The 18,131-nt window shown below is 51.7% G+C and overlaps 1 protein-coding gene across 2 annotated transcripts in view; it reads left to right on the top strand.

Annotated features, from left to right (window-relative positions):
• Positions 1–4,295: 4,295 nt before the first annotated feature.
• SLC4A3 (solute carrier family 4 member 3) overlaps positions 4,296–18,131 on the top strand; it is a 31,060-nt gene continuing 17,224 nt past the window's right edge. For both annotated transcript variants that reach the window (XM_068407320.1, XM_068407319.1), the window contains exons 1-6: positions 4,296–4,408; positions 5,671–5,827; positions 9,256–9,590; positions 10,053–10,195; positions 10,644–10,855; positions 16,767–16,918. In XM_068407320.1, the coding sequence (XP_068263421.1) occupies positions 4,355–4,408; positions 5,671–5,827; positions 9,256–9,590; positions 10,053–10,195; positions 10,644–10,855; positions 16,767–16,918 (1,053 nt within the window). In that variant the 5' untranslated portion in view covers positions 4,296–4,354. The remainder of the gene's footprint in view (positions 4,409–5,670; positions 5,828–9,255; positions 9,591–10,052; positions 10,196–10,643; positions 10,856–16,766; positions 16,919–18,131) is intronic.

Raw genomic sequence — 18,131 nt, 5'->3', positions numbered from 1 at the left:
AACTTTGTGCGTTTACGGTCTTATGTGTTGCCTTTTCATTCTGATGTGTGTGTCCCTGTTCCTCGGCTGTGGCAGGGGAGAAGCAGGGGCTGCGCAGCTCACTCCCCTTCCATTCGGCTTTGAGGCTGTGACTGTCACGGCAGCATCCGAATGCTTTGGTGTACGCAGCAGCACCCTCCTGCTCCTCTCCTCCATGGACAGGCTCATCAGTATGTCTTTCCAGGCAAATCTTCCCAGGCCTCTAATCCTTTTCCTTTTTGAGCTCTTTCCATCTGTGTCTATCAGCCAGAGTCTCTTCTCCTCCTCTGTCCCCAAACCAGCTTTGCCCCTGTGGCTCTATCCCTATCTTAATGGCCGCTCCTTGTCTAGACACTCCACGGCTAAATTATTCTCAGCCCAATGGCCAGGGGATTAGGGAAGGCTGCAGGGCCTGATGGCTGTCTGCATGCAGCCCCTTGCCCATGGAGCTGGGGCAGCCTGCTGCAGCCCTCCTGGCTCATCTTGGTTGCAAAGGGGCAGCGTGAACTGCTTGCCTGTGCTCCTCGAAGATGTGCTAGATACGTTTTTCTCAGCAAAACAGGAAAGCTCCCGCACTGGCACTGTGAAGCAGCCTTTGGGGGTCGGGGGAAACCCTGGAGTCCCTGTTAGCAACATGTGGCAGATGCCGTAGCTGCCAGCATCGCAGGGGCACGCCTGCTCGCTTTCCTTCAGCGTTCGTTTCGCCTAGCTGGTCGGTACGAGGTACGGTGGTTTAGGTGAGACAGTTCTGTTTACTGATGCACTTGTGGAGAGAGCAGGGAGGTGTGAGTGCACACAGGTCGGCAGGCTGTGGATTTTTCTGGCCTCCCTTCGAATCTGGCCTGCTGGCATGACGCTTCTATTACTGAAAATTACTTCTAGCGGGAATGCTGAATCACGTACTCCTGACAGCCCAGAGATACAGTAGGATGAAGGTATCATTCATTCAGTTTTCTTTACTGGGTTTTTTTTTCTTTCCCCTTTTGTCCTGTGTTCTTGTGGCAGCCCGGGCAGTGATACCAGCAGGCTGTGTGCTTCAGTAGGATGCTCATTAGCAGAATCCTCCCTGATATTAATTTTAGGTTTCTGTTTTAAATTTTAACCGAATTTTAAGTGTCTTTGTGCAGGGCTGCCCAAAAAAAAGATATCTTTAGTCGTGTTTTACACCCTTGAGATCTTTCCAGACTGCAGGCTTGTCCCCTCCCCATCTTAGTCATCCCATATTGCGCTAGTCAAATTTAGCTCCTAACCTTTCCTTATAAATCAATCCCTCTGGCCTACTGGCAATTTTTTGTTGCTCTTCTCTGAACTCCGTCTGTCGTGGGTAATAGAAAAGCCAGGCCAGATCCGAGTAGGTGTCCATCCAGCCTTTCTCCCAGGGGTTGCACAGAGTAAGGGGCAAGTGGCCTCTAGTGGCCAGCCATCAATGAATGCACCCCAAGGGAGCACCAGTGCTCCCAGGCCATGGGCTCTCCCCTCTCGGGGTGCCCATGCATTGCATCCCGCTTTCACAGGGTGATGAACGGGGGATTGACGGAAATCCCATGGGCACCTCGCAGTCCCTCTGAAATTTCAAGGCAAGTCCCAAGGGCTCTCTTACTTTGCTGCTAGTACAACTCTCTTGCTTTTAGCTGTTCATCCGCGTCATTAGAGTGACATATTTCCAGCGTATTTCAGAATACGCTGCTTGGGTGGGTAAAGAAAGATGAAGTGCTGGATTTTCCCTCCCTTTTAACTTCATTCAGGCAGTCAGGCTGTAGTTTTAATCTCAGTGTAACATCTTTCAAAGCTGGAGCCAGCAGAGTTCGTTGCATCCAGCCGTTCTGCTGGCCCTGGGTTTCCTGCTGCCCGGAGCACGAATGCCCCTGCGAGCCTCTGCCTAGCTCCAGACAAACCTGAGTTTGACCTGAAACAAAGCACATTGTTTCACAGTGTTGCTGGTAGTTTGCAGTTTCCTTTGGAGGCCCCACTAAGCACATTAGTGGCACAGAGGGGGAGCTGAGCGTTAGCTTTTTTTTTTTGTTAAATTACCTTTACCGTTTTGCTAGTTTTTAGGGGTTCTGCCACTACAGGAGCTGCCGTCCAAAGCCCTGTTGTCATTTTATTCCCTGAAGTAGTAGTGCTTGCAACATGTTTCTGCAGGCAGTCTGTAGCTGCGGATCTTATGTTCCTTACAGATACCTGGTCCTGTCTTTAACAGCTGTGATGCCATGGCCCTGCTGCAGAACCATGTTCCCCCGGCAGCTCTTCCCACTGGAATAAAGCATTCCCTGCCTTCAGTTTCAAATGTGCTGCTGTTTGCTTTCATGGAATGATACCCTCTTCTTGAGTTAAACACAAAAAGAAATAAAAGCCATGTATTACCTTTTTCTCTATCCTGTCTCCTACTAAAAAGCATCTCAGTCTCTGCTTACAGATAATTTCCAGACCTTTCTCCTTTTTTTCTGCTTTCTCTGTCAGAATCCCATTGCTCTATCTTTCTCGGAAAACAGGATGTGAAGTTGAAGATTACAGCTTAAGATCTACAGAGTGGATTGGGTATTTTTGTTCTTTTCTGTCCTGTTCCTTATAGACTGGACTCTGCATCTGCTTTTTAGACGTCTGTCTTGACAGTGTATTTCTCTTGAGCTGTTCAAGTCTCATCAAGGGATTCAATTACTGAAGAGTCCGATGAAGTGTGTTTGAGGGGTTTCTTCCATTAAGTTTTGCCTTGTTCCTGATAATTAGGAGGGTGGACCAAGGGAGCATCCTTCATCAGTGATCAGATTAGCTCCTCAAAAACTTGCCTTACAGATAGCCCTGGGATTTTTGGTTTGAATAAGCTCTTCAGGTAGGCAGAGTAAGCAGAGACTGTAGTAGCACCTTCTGGAGATCATCAAAGATAGAAGGAGGGATGATGAAGTGGCCTTACTGGTGTCACCTTTAGACCATCTGTTTTAGTGGCCTGTCTTGAACAGTGGCCCATACTAGGTACTTCAGATGAAATAGTAAGAACCTCCTCAGCAGATCACTGGGATATAACCTATAGTACTTCTTCCAAAGCTTTCATAGCTGGAGAATAGTTTGTTCTGAAAGATGGGTTTAACTTCTCTTAATTTTCTTTGTCATAAATATGACAACTTGTTACCCAGAGAGATGGCCAAGCTATCCTCTGACTTTGCAGTTTGTTTCTCCTCGATGACATCACTGAAAAAAATATTTTCTTTTGCCAGTTTTGAATTCATTTGTATTCTACCCTGGTAGTTTTAACGAATGTCCCTTTTCTTGTGCTGTGAAATGAGAACACTTTGCTTATCCCTGTGTCCAAAGCACTGTGCATGTGCTTACATCTTCTCTCCTTCTCTGTATGAGTTCAGATGAGTTTTTGGAGGTCGGTATCTTCCCAGTGCCAGTCTCTGTGCCATCTCCAGTTCTTCCTGGGGTGCAGCCCATACTGAGCTCAGCCTGCGCTGTTGCTGTAGACAATATGACTACAGCTGTTTCTGCGTTAGTCTCCATCCCACTCCTTGTCAACCGTGTTACCTCATTGCCTTCTTCACTTGCAGTTGCGTATTGAGCAGAGCGCTCCCTCTGGCTGCCTGCAGGGTCTTCTGTGTCCCTCAGGCACGGCGGTGCAGGCAGGGCACAGATCTGAAGTCTGAAGGTTGGCCTCTTTCCCTGTAACGTGTGTTGTGTTGTGTTTGGTGTTTGAATGCTGAACTGTTTGTCCCTGTGCCATCTCTCTGGTCTGCACAGATCTCTTTGAGGTTCCTTCTGGCCATTTTAGGATCTGCCCAATTAAAGCTAGGTGACACAGGACCACTCTGCTGCCTGCTCCTGGCCTGCCTTCCCAGCACCCCATCTCTCCAACTTTATCCTTCCCTGGCGGTCAGTCACGCCCCGGCTTTGCACAGATGTGCTGGTGGAGAGGTGGCTGAGCAGGAAGCCTTTCCTTCTCCGGCACAGCTCGTGCAGGAGCTATGCATAGCCGCTGTCTCGGTCGGCCCCTGCACCCTCCACGCAGCAGGTCGTTCGGAGGAGGACAGGGTTCCACCTGCCCTTGAACTGTTGGAGCCGGTGCACAAAGCAGCATGGGCTGGGCCATTCTCGCCCCCTCACTGCAGTGTGCCGGGGACAGGCCTATCCTAGTGATGCTGGGGAGGTTCCCAAGGGTTGGTGAGGTGACCTCTCTGGGTTAGGAGCCAGGGGGGTTGAGGGCATTGGCCAGCAGTCTCCCACGACATTCCCTTGTCTTGCCCTTTCTCTACAGGTTATGCCACTCTCCAGGTTTGCTGGGTGCCTGCCGGTGAAAGAAAAGGGTTGACACTTTACCCAGGCCCTTAGGTCCTGAACAAAAATGGCAGCTGGAGAGTCCCCTCCCGTAGGAGATGTCTTCATCGACCTGCAGCAGGTGAGGTGGGAATCCAGCAGCAGTGGGGCCATCTCTTCCCCGGGGACTGTGCTTCTGCCAGGCTGAGTGTGGGACCCGTGTCCTGGCAGCCTGCTGCAGTAGGACACAGCCTCCATTTGCTGGGACGGGTCTGCACGAAGGGTGCCCCAAGGCTGCCCATGAGCCCATGTCCACTCTCCATGCAGACAGCAAACTGTGGTCCAGAAAAGGCCAGACGTTGCTCTTTGGGGTGTTTGTGCCTTCGTATGCCGTTGGGTGGGGTAGGCAAGCGGCAGGATGGGCTAGGCAGCTTGCAATTACTAGACTCTCCCCATTTAGACTGGGCTTGGGACACCCACACTAAGGTGAGAGGAGAAGCAGTCTCACCCACAGATACAAAGCTGCTCTCCCAGCAGTGACGGGGTGGGAGCTCCAGCAGCTTTGCTGGGGCACAGCTGGGAACAGCTGGGGGATGGGGGAGAGGCACAACTTGGCTAAAGCCGCCTTGCTCCCTCTTTCCGCCCAGCACAGACAGATTTGTCACAGATTTGTCACGATTTCCATGGAAACACGGGAGTCCACAACAGCTCCACGCTGGCATTTCAGCTATATTGACGGAAAATTTTACCAGCTGCAGCTGCTCAGGAGGCAGAAAGGACAGGAGTCACCTGGCGATGCTCTTCTTGGAGCATCTCCACTGGCAAAAGGCAGAGAAGCACCTGTAGCCTGATACAGGAGGAAAACAGGCACAAAAAGCCTGAAGAAGGCGTGCCAAAGAGGAATGGGGGGCCCTAGGAGTGCGGAGAGGAGGTGGGAAGGCACAGGGTGGTCACTGACCCAAGGTCAGCTCACCAGAGTAGGGATGCTGTTTCCTAGGGGGAGATACAGAGGAGGTCTAAGAAAGGGAGGGATGGCAGACTGGGCAAAGGGAAGGCCAGAGGGCAGCAGTTAGATGTGAGGAGAGAGAAATTCCAGCTAAATAAAAGCTGTGCATCTCTGCTGGTAGGAAAGGCAGGCACTGGCATAGTCCCTTGATACCTGCCACTCAGGGAAGGTGTGGAGGACAAGTAAGGTATCTCTGCAGATTGTGGCTTGGAGGCTTGCTGATCTGTTGGCTCTTGGTTTTGAGCAGAGCTGTGCCTCTGAGTGAGTAACTCTGCCCCAGGCCTGTTGTGGGGAGCCTGCTGCTCCTCAGAAAGCCCAGCACCGTTTGCAGGGCAGGAGGATCCAGAGGGCTGGAGGGGTCTGTGGTGTTTGATTCTTGTCTGGCGATTTCTGTGCAGGGCAGAGATTGCGCAGAGAAAGCCTCTCCTGGTGCCGAGGACGATGAGGACTTGGATAAGACTTTGTCAATCGAGAGATTTGGGGACCTGATAAGCAAGTCAGCATCAAGCAGCCTGGAGAAGCAAAGACGCAGCTACAGTGAGAGAGATTTTGAATGTATGTAGGTTTGAACTCTTGTACCCCCTTTCAACCTTGCCACCAACCCTTGCTCAGCCCCACATGCTCTGCAGCCTTGTGCCCGGACCGCGCAGATCATGTTAGCCTGCTATTTGCTTCCTCCCTTCAGAGCATTCCCAAAGTGCTAGGTACACCCAGTTGTCTGTTCTGTTTTCCCCATCCTGGCAGGTGTAGCTGCTGCCCAGCCTAAGCGGCAGCATAGCTCAGCCCAGGGTGTTCGCTCACCTCCTCACCCAGTGTCAGGGACCTCTGCAGCCACTTCCCTCACATTGCAATTTCCAGTTTGAAACTATTTAGGCTGCAAAGAAATATCCAAATATGGCCAGAAGCCAGGCTGTCCTCCCCAGTCTGAAAGCAGATGGCTCCAGTCAGACATGCCTGTGTATTTCTAAATAGCAATCATGAAACCATCAGGCTTATCCGCTCAAAGAAAGGACTGCAAAATAAAAATGGGGTGTGAATTTAAAATGCTGTAGCTATCTCACCTGAACTTTTCTGATCAGCATATTTATTCCTCTAGCTGCCCTTCCTTGGTGAAAGCAACCAGTCTGCCCAAACTCACTTTGGCTGTAAAGTGAGAGTGTGCCCACAAGAGTGGCCATAAGCTATTGCCTGGTGTAGGTGGCTTGTGTCAGCTTGTATTAACAGCAGTGAAAGGCAGGAAGAAGAGGCCCCTGGCCAGCAGCCTGCTTGTGTGGCGGACAAGTAGCAATGGTTGGGAGAGTTTCCCACTCTCTGTCTCTCCACAGTCACATACTGCTTATTTTCCAGTTTGGCTTTGGTGGGATACAACCTTGGGAACATTGTGTTCCAAGTATGTCACCAGGCTGTTTTCTGCTTGGCCACTCATTTCGAATGGCTGTTGTAAAAGTTTGCTGGTAGAAGTCTATTACTTTAGTGCACCCCAGCTGCTACTTTCTGCTTGTGTCATTTCTCTACAGAGGTTCCATTCAAATAACACTTTCCACCTGAGCACACAGTCACTCGCGCACATGGCTGCAAGGTGCTGATAGCTTTGCTGTGGATTCAATACCTGTCCTATGCTGGTAGGACTTTCCTGCTCAGAAGCTCTGCCTGTGTGCACAGGTGTGTGTATGTTGGCTTGGAGGACACGGATGATCTGCTTGAGCATGCATGGCAGAAGCTTCTTTGAAAATTTGACTAGAGATTTGTACTGTTTGGGGTTTTTTTTTCTTCTTAATAGGAGAGTCCTTTTTTCTTTGTCAGAATCAAGATTGTTTTCCTTTGAGTTCCTCACGTATCCCTGTTATCTGGGAATACATCAACCCTGGTCATCAGAAGTTTTATGCAGTATGTATTCATAAAGCTGGAAGATCTGGTTGGGTCATTAGACTTTGAAAGATAACATATGATCCTATGGAGGTGAATGCTCTCTGGGTTTAGAAATGTTTCCTGCCCTATTCAAAGCCAGGAATTCCTAATATGTAGGCTCTTCATTCTGGGCTCCCTATCCAAATTACTTTTCCATATCTCTCGTATCAAGTTCACTGAGAAATGTAATCAAACATCTAGGACACTGGTTTGGCAATAACTTTCCATACAGACAGGCAGAGCAAGGAAGGGAGCAGGGAAGGAGGGCAGGGGCTGGGCACACAGGAGTTGCAGGAGGACAGGGAGGAAGAAGAGGGAAGCATGAAGCCTTTTATGTTTGGGAGAGGTATGTTTTTCCCACCTCCAGGTCACCTCTGTGAAAACGTGATCAGTTGACACTGGGGCTGAGTGCAGTGGTGAAGAGCGGTGCTCCGCTCTTTTGTGCCAGATCAGCCACTTACCATCACTGCCTTTTTCTGCAGCTGAAGGGTTCAGTTTCCTTCTGATCCATAATGAAAACGTTTCTGTCTTGGGCTGATGTGAACAAGCCAGAAGGCAAAGATGGGCTGTGTCCTCACCAGCAGCTTTGTGCTGTAGAAGGAGCAACATGTGTACAGTTGGGGTCTTCCTTGCTTCTTCTTACGTTAGAAATTCATGACTGACCTATCTGTGGCATGCGGAGCAGTGCTACGGGAGTGCAGCAGCGGGACAGGAGGGTCTTTCTGCCAAAACCTGCGAGTGAAGTAGGGTACATCTAGTTAGGTCAAAGAAAAGAACACTTTGGAGGAAAAAGTGTTTATAAAGAGCCCAAACTCTTTCCAATTTGCTGATGTCTGACCATTCCCAATCTCCTCTAATCTTGCCACAAGCTTCTCCTGCTGAACCAGGGGGGTGTGTGAAATATCCCTGCTGTTCCCAAGGGGGGAAACAAGGGAGAAAAGACTTGAGAAACCAAAGGAAAGGAAACATGAGAGCAGAACAATGAACCTGCCTGGCTGTCCCAGGGAGAAGGTTACAGCTTCCATTGAAAATGTCCTTTGAAGGTAGTTTTCACTATAAACAGATTTTGCTGCCATGTCACAGGAAAGCTGGGAAGGAACCAAATCAAAACAGGCTGGAAACAATTCCTCAGGAAGAGCTGCTGAGCAAAGCCCCCTTGCAAAGTGGCTGGTGCCCCCGTGGTTTCAGCTGCTCTGGGTGCAGCCCCAGGATCTGTGCATCCTGCAGACTGTCTATGGGAGGCTTTGTGCCTGCAGATAGACCTGGCAGAAATGGCTTTTCCCTCTGTCGCAGGGAGTTGCTGAGCTTACCCTGTTCCCTGCCTGGTGCATTATCATTGGTTTTGAGTTAGGGCTTAGAAATGCCATTAATTTCTTCTCACTCAGTAATTCCCACAACACCCAGGTCAAGCCTGTATGAATTTCTCTTTGTAGATTAGTTTAAAGAAAAGTCCTTCTGCCCTGTTTTTTACCCTGGTTTTTAAAAGACAGCCTCCTAATTGAACCTGCATGTCAGAGTCTGGTAGACACAGGCCCTCACAGTACCTGGGATACTGACTTAGGTGGCATCTGCACTAAAAGGCTTGGTCTGTCATTCCTGTGTGTATGCAGGAGGGACTTTCTGTCAAAGCTGGGGGATAAATAAGGCACATCTATTTAACTCAAAGAACACTATGCAGGAAAGAAATGTTTGTAAAGGGCCCAAATCATGCTTGTTTGAGGATGCGAGAAACGTTTCCCCATGTTTAGGAAGGGGTTGGTGCCTCTGGCAGGCCACCGCAGCTCTGCGTAGGCATGCAAATGGCTTTCAGCAGCACTGGAAGAGGAGTCCTGCCTTCCCCAGGGCAGTGGAGCTGTTTTGGGGTGATTTGACACTGCACGGAGGCTGCCTCGCCCGCCACCCCAGGCTGGACACAGCCTGCCGCATCATTGAAAGAGCTTTGCTGTGTCCCTGTGGGCTGGTGGCTCTCCTTGCCCTTCCTGGCCCTTGATCTCCAGACCATACTGTTTCCTGGAGGGGCGTCTGGCAGGTTCCTCCCAGCCTCTTCCTGCCCTGACTCTCTTTTTCTCTCTCAGTCCACCGCCAAACCTCGCACCACATCCATCATCCCCTTTCCACTCACCTCCCTTCTGCCTTCAAGTTCCAAAAGAAGCCCCCCCGTGCCAGCAGGAGGAAAAAAAGGAGGAGGAAAAAGAAGAAAACCTCGGTACCCCCTTCAGAAGTCACCCCCACCATCCAGGAAGAGGACGAGGAGGGGGGAGAAGAAGAGGAAGAAGAGGAAGAAGAAGAAGAGGAAGAAGGAGAATCTGAGGCAGAGGAGGCCCAGGAGAAAGAGATCTCTGCAGAGTCTGAGGGTGAAGCTCGTGGGAAGGACACGTCCCCTAAGCTGGAGCCCCCAGGCAAACCAAAGGCAAGGCTAGGGCATCCGTACCTGGATGGGGCTCGGAGGCTGAGGGGAGGTGGAGGGAGAGTCGATGCCAGGAGGGTGGCAGGGTGCACGGTCAAGGGAACATGCTTCTCAGGGGGAAGAGGTTGTAGCTGTGCAGTATTGTGGGAAGAGTGGTTTTGTCCCTCCCTCACAGAGATGGGCCCTGGAGGACAGTGATAGCCATTGCTTGGAGTGGATGCTGGGGAGGGTGTGCATGACCATTTTGGGGGTGGTAAGACCCATGGGGGAAAGTCAATGTGGCTGTTCTTAGGGTCTATAGAATACGGGGGGGTTTAATTTGGCCAGTCGAAGGGTATGGGGCATGTGAGGGAAGTCAGTGTGGCCCATTCTAGGAGGTGGGGACGTGGGGAGGATCTGCATGCCAGGGACTGGGGTGAAGGCTGCCTGCCCCGGCTCTTGCTGTCAGGACTGTCGTCTCTGCAGTTCACCATCGGCAGCGATGAGGAGGAGTCTGGCAGTGCTCTGGCCCCCGCACAGTTCCATGTGGAGGAGGAGTGTGGCATCCTGTCCCCCGTGCCACGCTTCGCTGACCTGCTGCCGGACAAGGGCCCTGCCTCCCTCCGCAGGTAGGCGAGCGGTGCCGGTTCCCTGGCTTGGGGTCGCTGCACAGACCCTGTCCCCAGGGTAGCGGTTGTGCCCAGCCTGAACTTGCCTGCAGAGCCAGAGGGGACATGGGACATGGAGGGAGAATGACTATGAGCGACACAGCTGCTCTCTGGTGGGATAGTCACTCCCTGGGACTCCTGCAACCTCCTTGGGTCCATGGGATCCCCAGGGTGTGGATTTGGGGGCACTGGGCTGCACACCTGGAGTACCCTTCCTCCCAGCTAACTTGCGCTGTCCTGCTGACCTATCCCAAAACTTAAAGGTTGCCCCTTCTGCTCCTCCTGGTGATGGATAGGTGAATCCTGGCTCTGCTCCTTCTCAGGGACTTGTTGGTCAGGGCTGGGCTGAGGGGCCAGTGCCCATCCTCATCACCCCGTTTGCTACAATCAGTCTCTTTGGTTTCTACAGCCTCCCCGGACCTCGAGAACGTCTGTCTTGTGGGTGGGAGAAGCGCAAGCCCTGGGGCCAGGTGGCAAGCGGACAGCGGGTTACCTATGACTTGAAGGAGAGGATGTGCATTGGCAGCATGACCGCACTGGAGAGCGCGGCGTACCAGCGCGTCCCCACGGACGAAGCCGAGGCCCAGATGCTGGCGTCTGCTGACTTGGACGGCATGAAAAGTGAGGCTTTGTGACACTATCTACGTTACTAGTGCACGTGTTCCTTGTTTCTCCCTGCTTTACCCTCTTCCCTAGCACCTCCAGGCATGGTCTTTAGCCTGCTGCAGGACCTGATCCTCACCTCCCTGTCCCCCAGCCCCTGCTTTTCCAGCCCTGGGTGCTCTCTGTCAGCTTTGCAGTGCCTACAGCACCGGTCCCCATGTTTCCAGCACCTCTGCTCACACCCACCCCACGGATGCTTACTCCTCCACCCACCCCGCTGCCCTCTCCAATTCAGGGCTTGCTGCGTTTTCCTGGAGACCCAGCTCTCTCCTCTCCTGACACACTTTCCCAGTGATCAGCCCTCTGTGCGACACGCCAGCTCTGGCATCGCAGAAAACCTGAGGTGAGGAGCCTCCCCTCTCCTCTGCTCTCCTGACAGAGAGGCAGCTGTCCCCTCCGGAGCACCTCGGAGGGGGGACTGCCCCTGTGCGCGGGCGCGAGGGCAGACAGAAGAGACGTCATGGAAATGCACGCTCCGGGCCCGAGGACATGGAGAATTCAATAGGTTGCTCTGCAGGCTGGAGAGGGAGGGAGACACCAGAGGGGAGCGAGGGAGAGAAGCGGTGCTGCACACACAGCCTAGCCATCCCCAGGCGCCGTGTCCCTGGGCAGCCGCATGAGATCCCACAGCAGAGTGAGGATCCTGCTCCCAAGGCGCTGGTGGGGCAGCCCCCCACGGAAGCATCCCCAGGAGGAGCCAGCCTTCTGAGGAGCTCGTCAGTCCCCAGGGGCTGCTGCAGGCGGCACCTCCATGCACTGTGAGGAGGGGAGTGAGGCAACGAGGGCTGGCCCTGGGGCTGCGGTGAAGCCCCCCCAGGGGCAGCTTGCTTTCTGCATGCCAGCCTAGCTACCCCAGCCCCTCCTCTGAAGGCGAGTGGCTCATGGCGCCTGACCCCTGACCTTTGCAAGGACAAAATGACAACCCTTCAAGACAGAGAGGAGGCGGCGAAGGAATCAGAAGGGGGCAGCAGCCCGGAGGTAGCATTAAGCACCTGCATTCGCAACTCGCTCGGCTATGAAGACTTTGATGACTTTGCCTTCAATTTTGAAGAGTATGATTTATGGGAGGCCATCAGAAACCATCTGGGCTACCCAGACGGGGAACCCACCTGTAAGTACCGGAGCAGTGACCCCACAGTTGCATAGATCAGAGCCCCCAGCTAAAGTGCGTATCCCCCATCCTGTGTTTGCTATCCGCGCTCTCGCTGTGTCAGGTTGGTCTCCTGCTTTAGAGGAGGTATGGTCTGCCCCACCGTGTGCCTGGGGACACCAGAGGAGCTGTCTGGTGTCTGTGTGTCTGTCCGAGGGCTTTGTGCAGATCTGTGTCATAGTGCTGAGGTGCTTCCCTGTGTGTGTCTCACTTGAGCAATTCTGGAGGCAGCTGCATCTTGCTGTTTGTGCTTATCAGGATGTGGCCCATGCCGTGGCCAGAGAAAAAGCAGCTGCTCCGATGTGTGTATCAGGACAAAGACATTTCCCCTTCCATCTGTGGCACAAGGTGACAGTGTGCTGCTGCTCTGTTTGCTGGAATTCGAGCCGAGCTGCGGATCCGACAGCAGCGGTGGGTATCAGGTTCTCGGCTCTGCACCTTAGCCTAATGCCTGGAGGAAAAAATAACCTAGTCCCTGTGTCTGCGGGCTTGAGCGTGGTTGTGAAACTAGCTAATGGCAGGCTGGACGGGGTGCTTGGAAGGGGGAAAAGAGGAAGGAAGTGAGAGTGGGAAAAGCAGGGAAGGAGAGAATAGGAATCCCAAGAGCGAAGATCATCTTTCTGTTCTCTGCATCTGTTTCCTTACCCGCACGTCTCTTGAGCTGGGTCTCTGGGCCATCCTGGAGACTGCGCAGAAACCGGAGCCTTGCTCCCACCTCGCCCAAGTGGTCCTTCCTCGGCAGGTGGTGGTCACTCACAGTTAAAAGGTGGCTTTGCATGTTGCTTTGGGAGTGACACTGTTCATACCTGTAGCTCCGTGACAGCTGCCCAAATCTCCTCATCCAGATCATGGTCTGATTTTTCAAGGGATTTTAGAAGTGCACATGGGAGGGTGGCGTGGCCCCAGAACTAGCCCACTTACCAGCTTTGCATGCAGGAGTGGGGAGGCAGAGTGCTTGCAACAGGGACTCAGGATGCCTTGGTTCTGTTTCTGGCTATGCTACAGCCTCTCTGTGTGATCTCAGGCAAAAGACTTAATGTTCTCTGCCTCTCAGTCCCAGCATCATGTTCTCTTTCTCAGCTGGTCCATGTTTATAAGCCGTCAGGGAAGAAATGTCTGTCTATGTGCTTCTGCAGGGACCAGCAAGTGAGGATTTGCTTCTGGCTGGGTCTGGTGCTTGTTACTGTAAATTGATAGAGAGTATAATAGCAGCAAAGTTCAAAATAGAAACCTGGAGCAAATTGGCTCCATCAGCTGTCCTGAGCTGAGCAAACTGTACATTAGAAGTGGGAGAAATTGCCCCAAGTTCACCCAGAAAAGGATGGCTGTTCTTGGGAAGGTAGAAGGGGCAGATCACTTCTGCAAGGTGTGATATGCATCACTTAAAAGAGGGAAAATTTGGCTTGCTAGCAGTTAACACATTCATTGATTGCTACAGCTAGTACTGCAGGTGCTTGAAATAGGATGTACTGTACAGTCAGCTCTTAATCATTTCTGCACAATGAATCCATACTGTGGATTAATCCTGCAGAGAGATATGGTGGAGACAGAGGTGGCAGAGACACCATACACATGGTGCCATACACATGGCAGTATTTACTCCATGGCAGTACCTCTTCCAGGACCAGCTCGGATCCAGAGAAAATTAATAGCTTTTGAGCAGAGTGGAGTCCTTGTTGGACCTGAGCTGGTCTCCTTGCTCTCCTTTTAGTGTTGAGAGCATGGGGTGTGCTGTGCAGGGACACCTGGATGGCAGCAGGGATGAGCTGAGATCCAGCTGTCCCTATCACGTTGAACTCAGCATCAGCCAGGAGAGACTTGGGTTCTGTGCAGGGCAGGGCAGTAGCTTTTTCCAGAAGCCAGCGTAGGGTTGTGACTTACTGTATGTTGATTAGCATTTTGTTTAGTCTAATTTTAAATATTCCAAGAGATGGGGTTTCAATCTGTTTTTTCTTGCTATAACTTAACCATTGGAGTACGTGGGAAGTGTGCACCATCCCTACGATGCCAGGTTAGCAAGTTGCTCTATAGTTCTGGTACAACTACTCTGACGCCTCTTTCTGGACTTCCTGCTTGGGGACAGAGGGCAACGAAAGGAGGGAAGCAGGAGCTAACATACGAAGCGAAGGCAATCGCCTGCTGAGTTGGACTGACTAGCACAGGCATGCTGAGAGAAGACTTTAACCACTGCAAAGTCATATTTGTCGTCTTCACATTTAAGCTGGCAGAAAAGGAACTTGGTCATCCCAAGAAATCTGACTGATGGAAGCCAAAATGGCAAGAAGATCTTCTGGAGGAGACTGTAGGAGATGCTGTGTGGGAGGGTGGTTCGTCACAGTGGAGCCACCACAGGAATCACACTCTGTCCTCAGACATTGTCGCTGTCTCATGCTCTGCTTCTGGGGAGCACGGGAGAGGAGGTGCAGCAAGAGCTGTCCTTGGCTGCGTCATCTCACCCTGGGAAGTCTTGGCTTCAAGCAAGGAGGGCAGAGCTATGCCCTGGGCACATGACCCTTTAGTTTCATCCAAGATCCTGTCTTGAGTAAGGACCCCAGACTTAGGTGCTCACTTGAGCTTGACTTTCATTTGGCGCAAGCACCCATCTGACAGGACACAGAAAGACTCTCTGTAGAGCAGTCTGGAGCACCTCAGCTGGGCTCTGCAAGGGACTCCCAAAGCCAGTGGCCTCTTCCAAAATGAAGCCCATGCATCCACCTTGCTCCTATGAGTTGTCTCCCCAAGCTGGCATCTCAATGGCTACGAGCACTGCCAAGGGAAAGCAACAAAGCAGATTGCTCCTTTCTTCTGTAGGTCTCTGGAGGTATGCCTTCACCGGAGCTCTGAGCCTGCAGCACTCCATCTCCTGTCCCTGTCAGCAAGTGTGGGAGTCACTGGAGATGCTGGCAGGAAACTTGTCTCCTTTCATTTTGTCTGTCCTCCAGCCATTTGTTGGCTGAGGCTGAACGCCTGTGTGTGCTTTCTAGGGCTGTGGCTGAAGACCACTGCATGGCAGGTTGGGACTGCCATGCGGGAGGCTTGCCGTGCTCTGGGTGAGTGCTCTGTCCTGTTGGGCAGAGCATCCTCTGGCCCTGTTCTTCTAGGGACATGGTGAGAATGAGTCCCAGAGTGCATGGGAGAATCAGAAGCTGCGGAGATCAGAGCAAAGGTGCTAGATACCAAGATCATCTGCCTGATGACCTGTTTGTTTATTCATGAATCCACGCCAAGTGCGATGAAGTGGCTGCCGTGCATGCAGGAATTGAGAAATCCATGGAAAATCCAAGGAAACCCCACACGTAGCCAGCTCCCAGAAATGTTCGTAGCGGTGGGCAGTTATTGGCTCCTATCCACATTGCAGTGCAGTAAGTGGAGCAGGGAAGAGTCCTGCCATCAGCAGGATGTGCATCAGCAGGGCAGCCAATGGGGTAAAATGCCCTGAGGCTCAGTATTGATTCATTGTATATTTAATTTAGCGACCCAGATTTCCAAGGAGCAAGTCCATGGTGTGCCTGGCCTGATGCTGGGCTGTGTCTTTCCATGCCAGAGATGCATGGATATTTTACTGCGACATCAAAGAGACCACTTAACCATCAAGCCCAGTGCTTTTCGCTACCTCTCATGCCACAGTTCTTGAAGCCAAGTGCAGAAAGGTATGTGGAGACTGAAGATTCATCCCAGCCAACGGAGAGCTGCCCTTGGTCCCCCAGGGACCTTGGCTTTGCCTTACAAGCAGGGTCAGCAAGCTTCAACGGACTGAAGCTGAGCAAAACCCCTGACTCCATGATCTACCTGGGGGAGCCTGCCCATCCTGGAGCTGGGGTCTGAGGCTTTCCCTGTCCCCATGGGCTGTCTGGCGAGGAAGATAGACCTGCTGGCTCTGGGTAGTGTCCAGGGAAACTACTCTCCATGGCAGGCTGTTGCCCAGGTGCTGTTTCTCTGGCATTGCAAAAGGAGCTGTTACAGTTGTGGCCAGGTTTTGATGGGCACTGGCTAGCCAACAGCACTGGTAGCTTGGTGGTGGGTCTGTAATGCAGCCTCAACAGCCTCTCTGGAGGCTTCAGGAGGCTTTGATTCAGCCAGCCGAACTCTGTAACGCAGACCTTTCAGAGGGCTTTACGGCAGCACTGCGGATCATATAGAAACAGTAATAGCTGGAGTGAGCTGCCCAGCCTCCATGCCAGCCCAGGTCTGCACTGTTATCCTACAGTCTTATTGCACAATTAAATAAAAGTCATTGATATTGCCATGTGTCTCCCAGACCAGCAGCTAAATGTCCTTCCCCTTCACTGCCCTTTATGCTTGCTGAGTGCCAGGCCTTCCTCCAGTGGGAGAAATGAGCCCCAGCCAGGTGCCTGCCTCTGCTGCCTGGGTGCAGAGCTGTGCAGACAAGGCTTCAGGTTGCTTTTCGTTGAGGGAGTATGGGAAGGGTTCATGCCCCCCTTCTTCAGGTACCATGAATAAAAGCTTTTGCAATGATGCTCCAGGTATGCACAGGCTGGGAGGAAGCTACCTTCTTGAAGGAATTAGCTGTCAGGTGTCTGGAAGAGCTGAAAGTAAGCAGATGAGTCAGGAAGGATCTTCAAAGGTCTGGAGGATGATGGTGAGTGCTCCAGCTGCCAGGGCTTATTGAGAGAAGGGTGGGCTTGGATGTGTTTCCCAGCCAGACAGTTGTTTCCACTAGACACACCGGTGATCTTTTTTCCTTTCCCATATCTTCAGGCCACCGTTTTGAAGATAACCCCGGTGTGAGGAGGCATCTGATGAAAAAACCATCTCGGAGTCAGATCACCAGGACAAGCAAAAAATTAGCATCAACTCCATCTGTCAAGAAAAAGAAGAAGAAGAAGAAGTTGGATAGAAAGCCCCATGAGGTATCCATGTGCTGTCCTCCCACACTCGTTAAGAAGCCATAAATCAGGACTAGAAACAGGCGCTTTATAAAGTGATAAATGTGGTTTCAATATAATTAATTCTTTACATGACCTTGGGGTTGACATTTCAAGCTCTTATCCATTATCATGAGGGCTGAAAATACACTTTTTTTCAATAAAAGCGGAGATTTCTCTGAAATCACAAAGCTTCGACCTTAGGAAAGATGTTTAAAAGTCACAGAAATGGTAGTGCTGTCACGGAAGTTGTCAGCACAGTAATGTCACCATCTCTGGTAAGTGTGGGCAATTTTGGGGGAAACCAAGGAGCAGGCGGAGGTCAAAATTGTCACAGTTTGGCAGAATGTTTGGCAGCATTGCATCATTCTCTCTCCTCTGCCCATGCAATCTGACTTGAAGCTTTCTGGTGCTCCATGTGCTGATGGAAGCTCCTGCTGTGTTGCCAGTGATGTTTGTCCTGGCTGCTTCTGTTCACCAAACCTCTGGTTAACTAAGGCAGGTTTGCTCAGGTGGTGCTTTAGACCAAGTGGTACCTTGAGAAGAAACCTGAGGCTTTCTGTGTATTGCGGATAGAGTTGTATCCACAATATTGTTGTGGTGAGGCCCTCTGACTACTACCCACTATTAGTATTCCAGGTGGGTAGGGATGAGATTGAAGAGAGAAGTCCCAGGGCTATCAAAAGGGACTTCAGGGCCCTGGGGCGTTTGGTGAAGGGGGTAGGTGCGCAGGTGATATTCTCTTTAATTCCTTCGGTGTTTGGTGAAAATAGGAAAAAGACTATGAAAGTACAACAGATTAATATGTGGCTAAGAGACTGGTGCCGGAGGTGGGATTTTGGGTTCTTTGACCACGGGGCGGCTTTCATGGCACCAGGCCTGCTTATGCCAGATGGGGAACAGCTGAATCAGAAGGGGAAAAGGGTTATGGCACAGAATTTGGCAGGGCTGGTTAAGAGGTCCTTAAACTAGGTTCGATGGGGGAGGGGGATAAGACTAGGGCAGCCACAAATGAATCTAGGGGTGACAGGCCTGCGTCAGGGGCAAGGCCGCTAGCCCAGCTGAAGTGCGTTTACACCAATGCACGCAGTATGGGCAACAAACAGGAAGAGCTAGAGGCCACTGTACAGCAGGAAGATTATGATGTGGTTGCCATCACAGAAACGTGGTGGGATGACTCTCATGACTGGAGTGCTGC

This window comes from Nyctibius grandis, chromosome 9 (genome assembly GCF_013368605.1).
Source record: "Nyctibius grandis isolate bNycGra1 chromosome 9, bNycGra1.pri, whole genome shotgun sequence".
In the NCBI taxonomy this organism is placed as follows: domain Eukaryota; kingdom Metazoa; phylum Chordata; class Aves; order Nyctibiiformes; family Nyctibiidae; genus Nyctibius; species Nyctibius grandis.
Note: the sequence above shows the minus strand (reverse complement) of the source record. Positions and strands in the feature narration are given on the sequence as shown.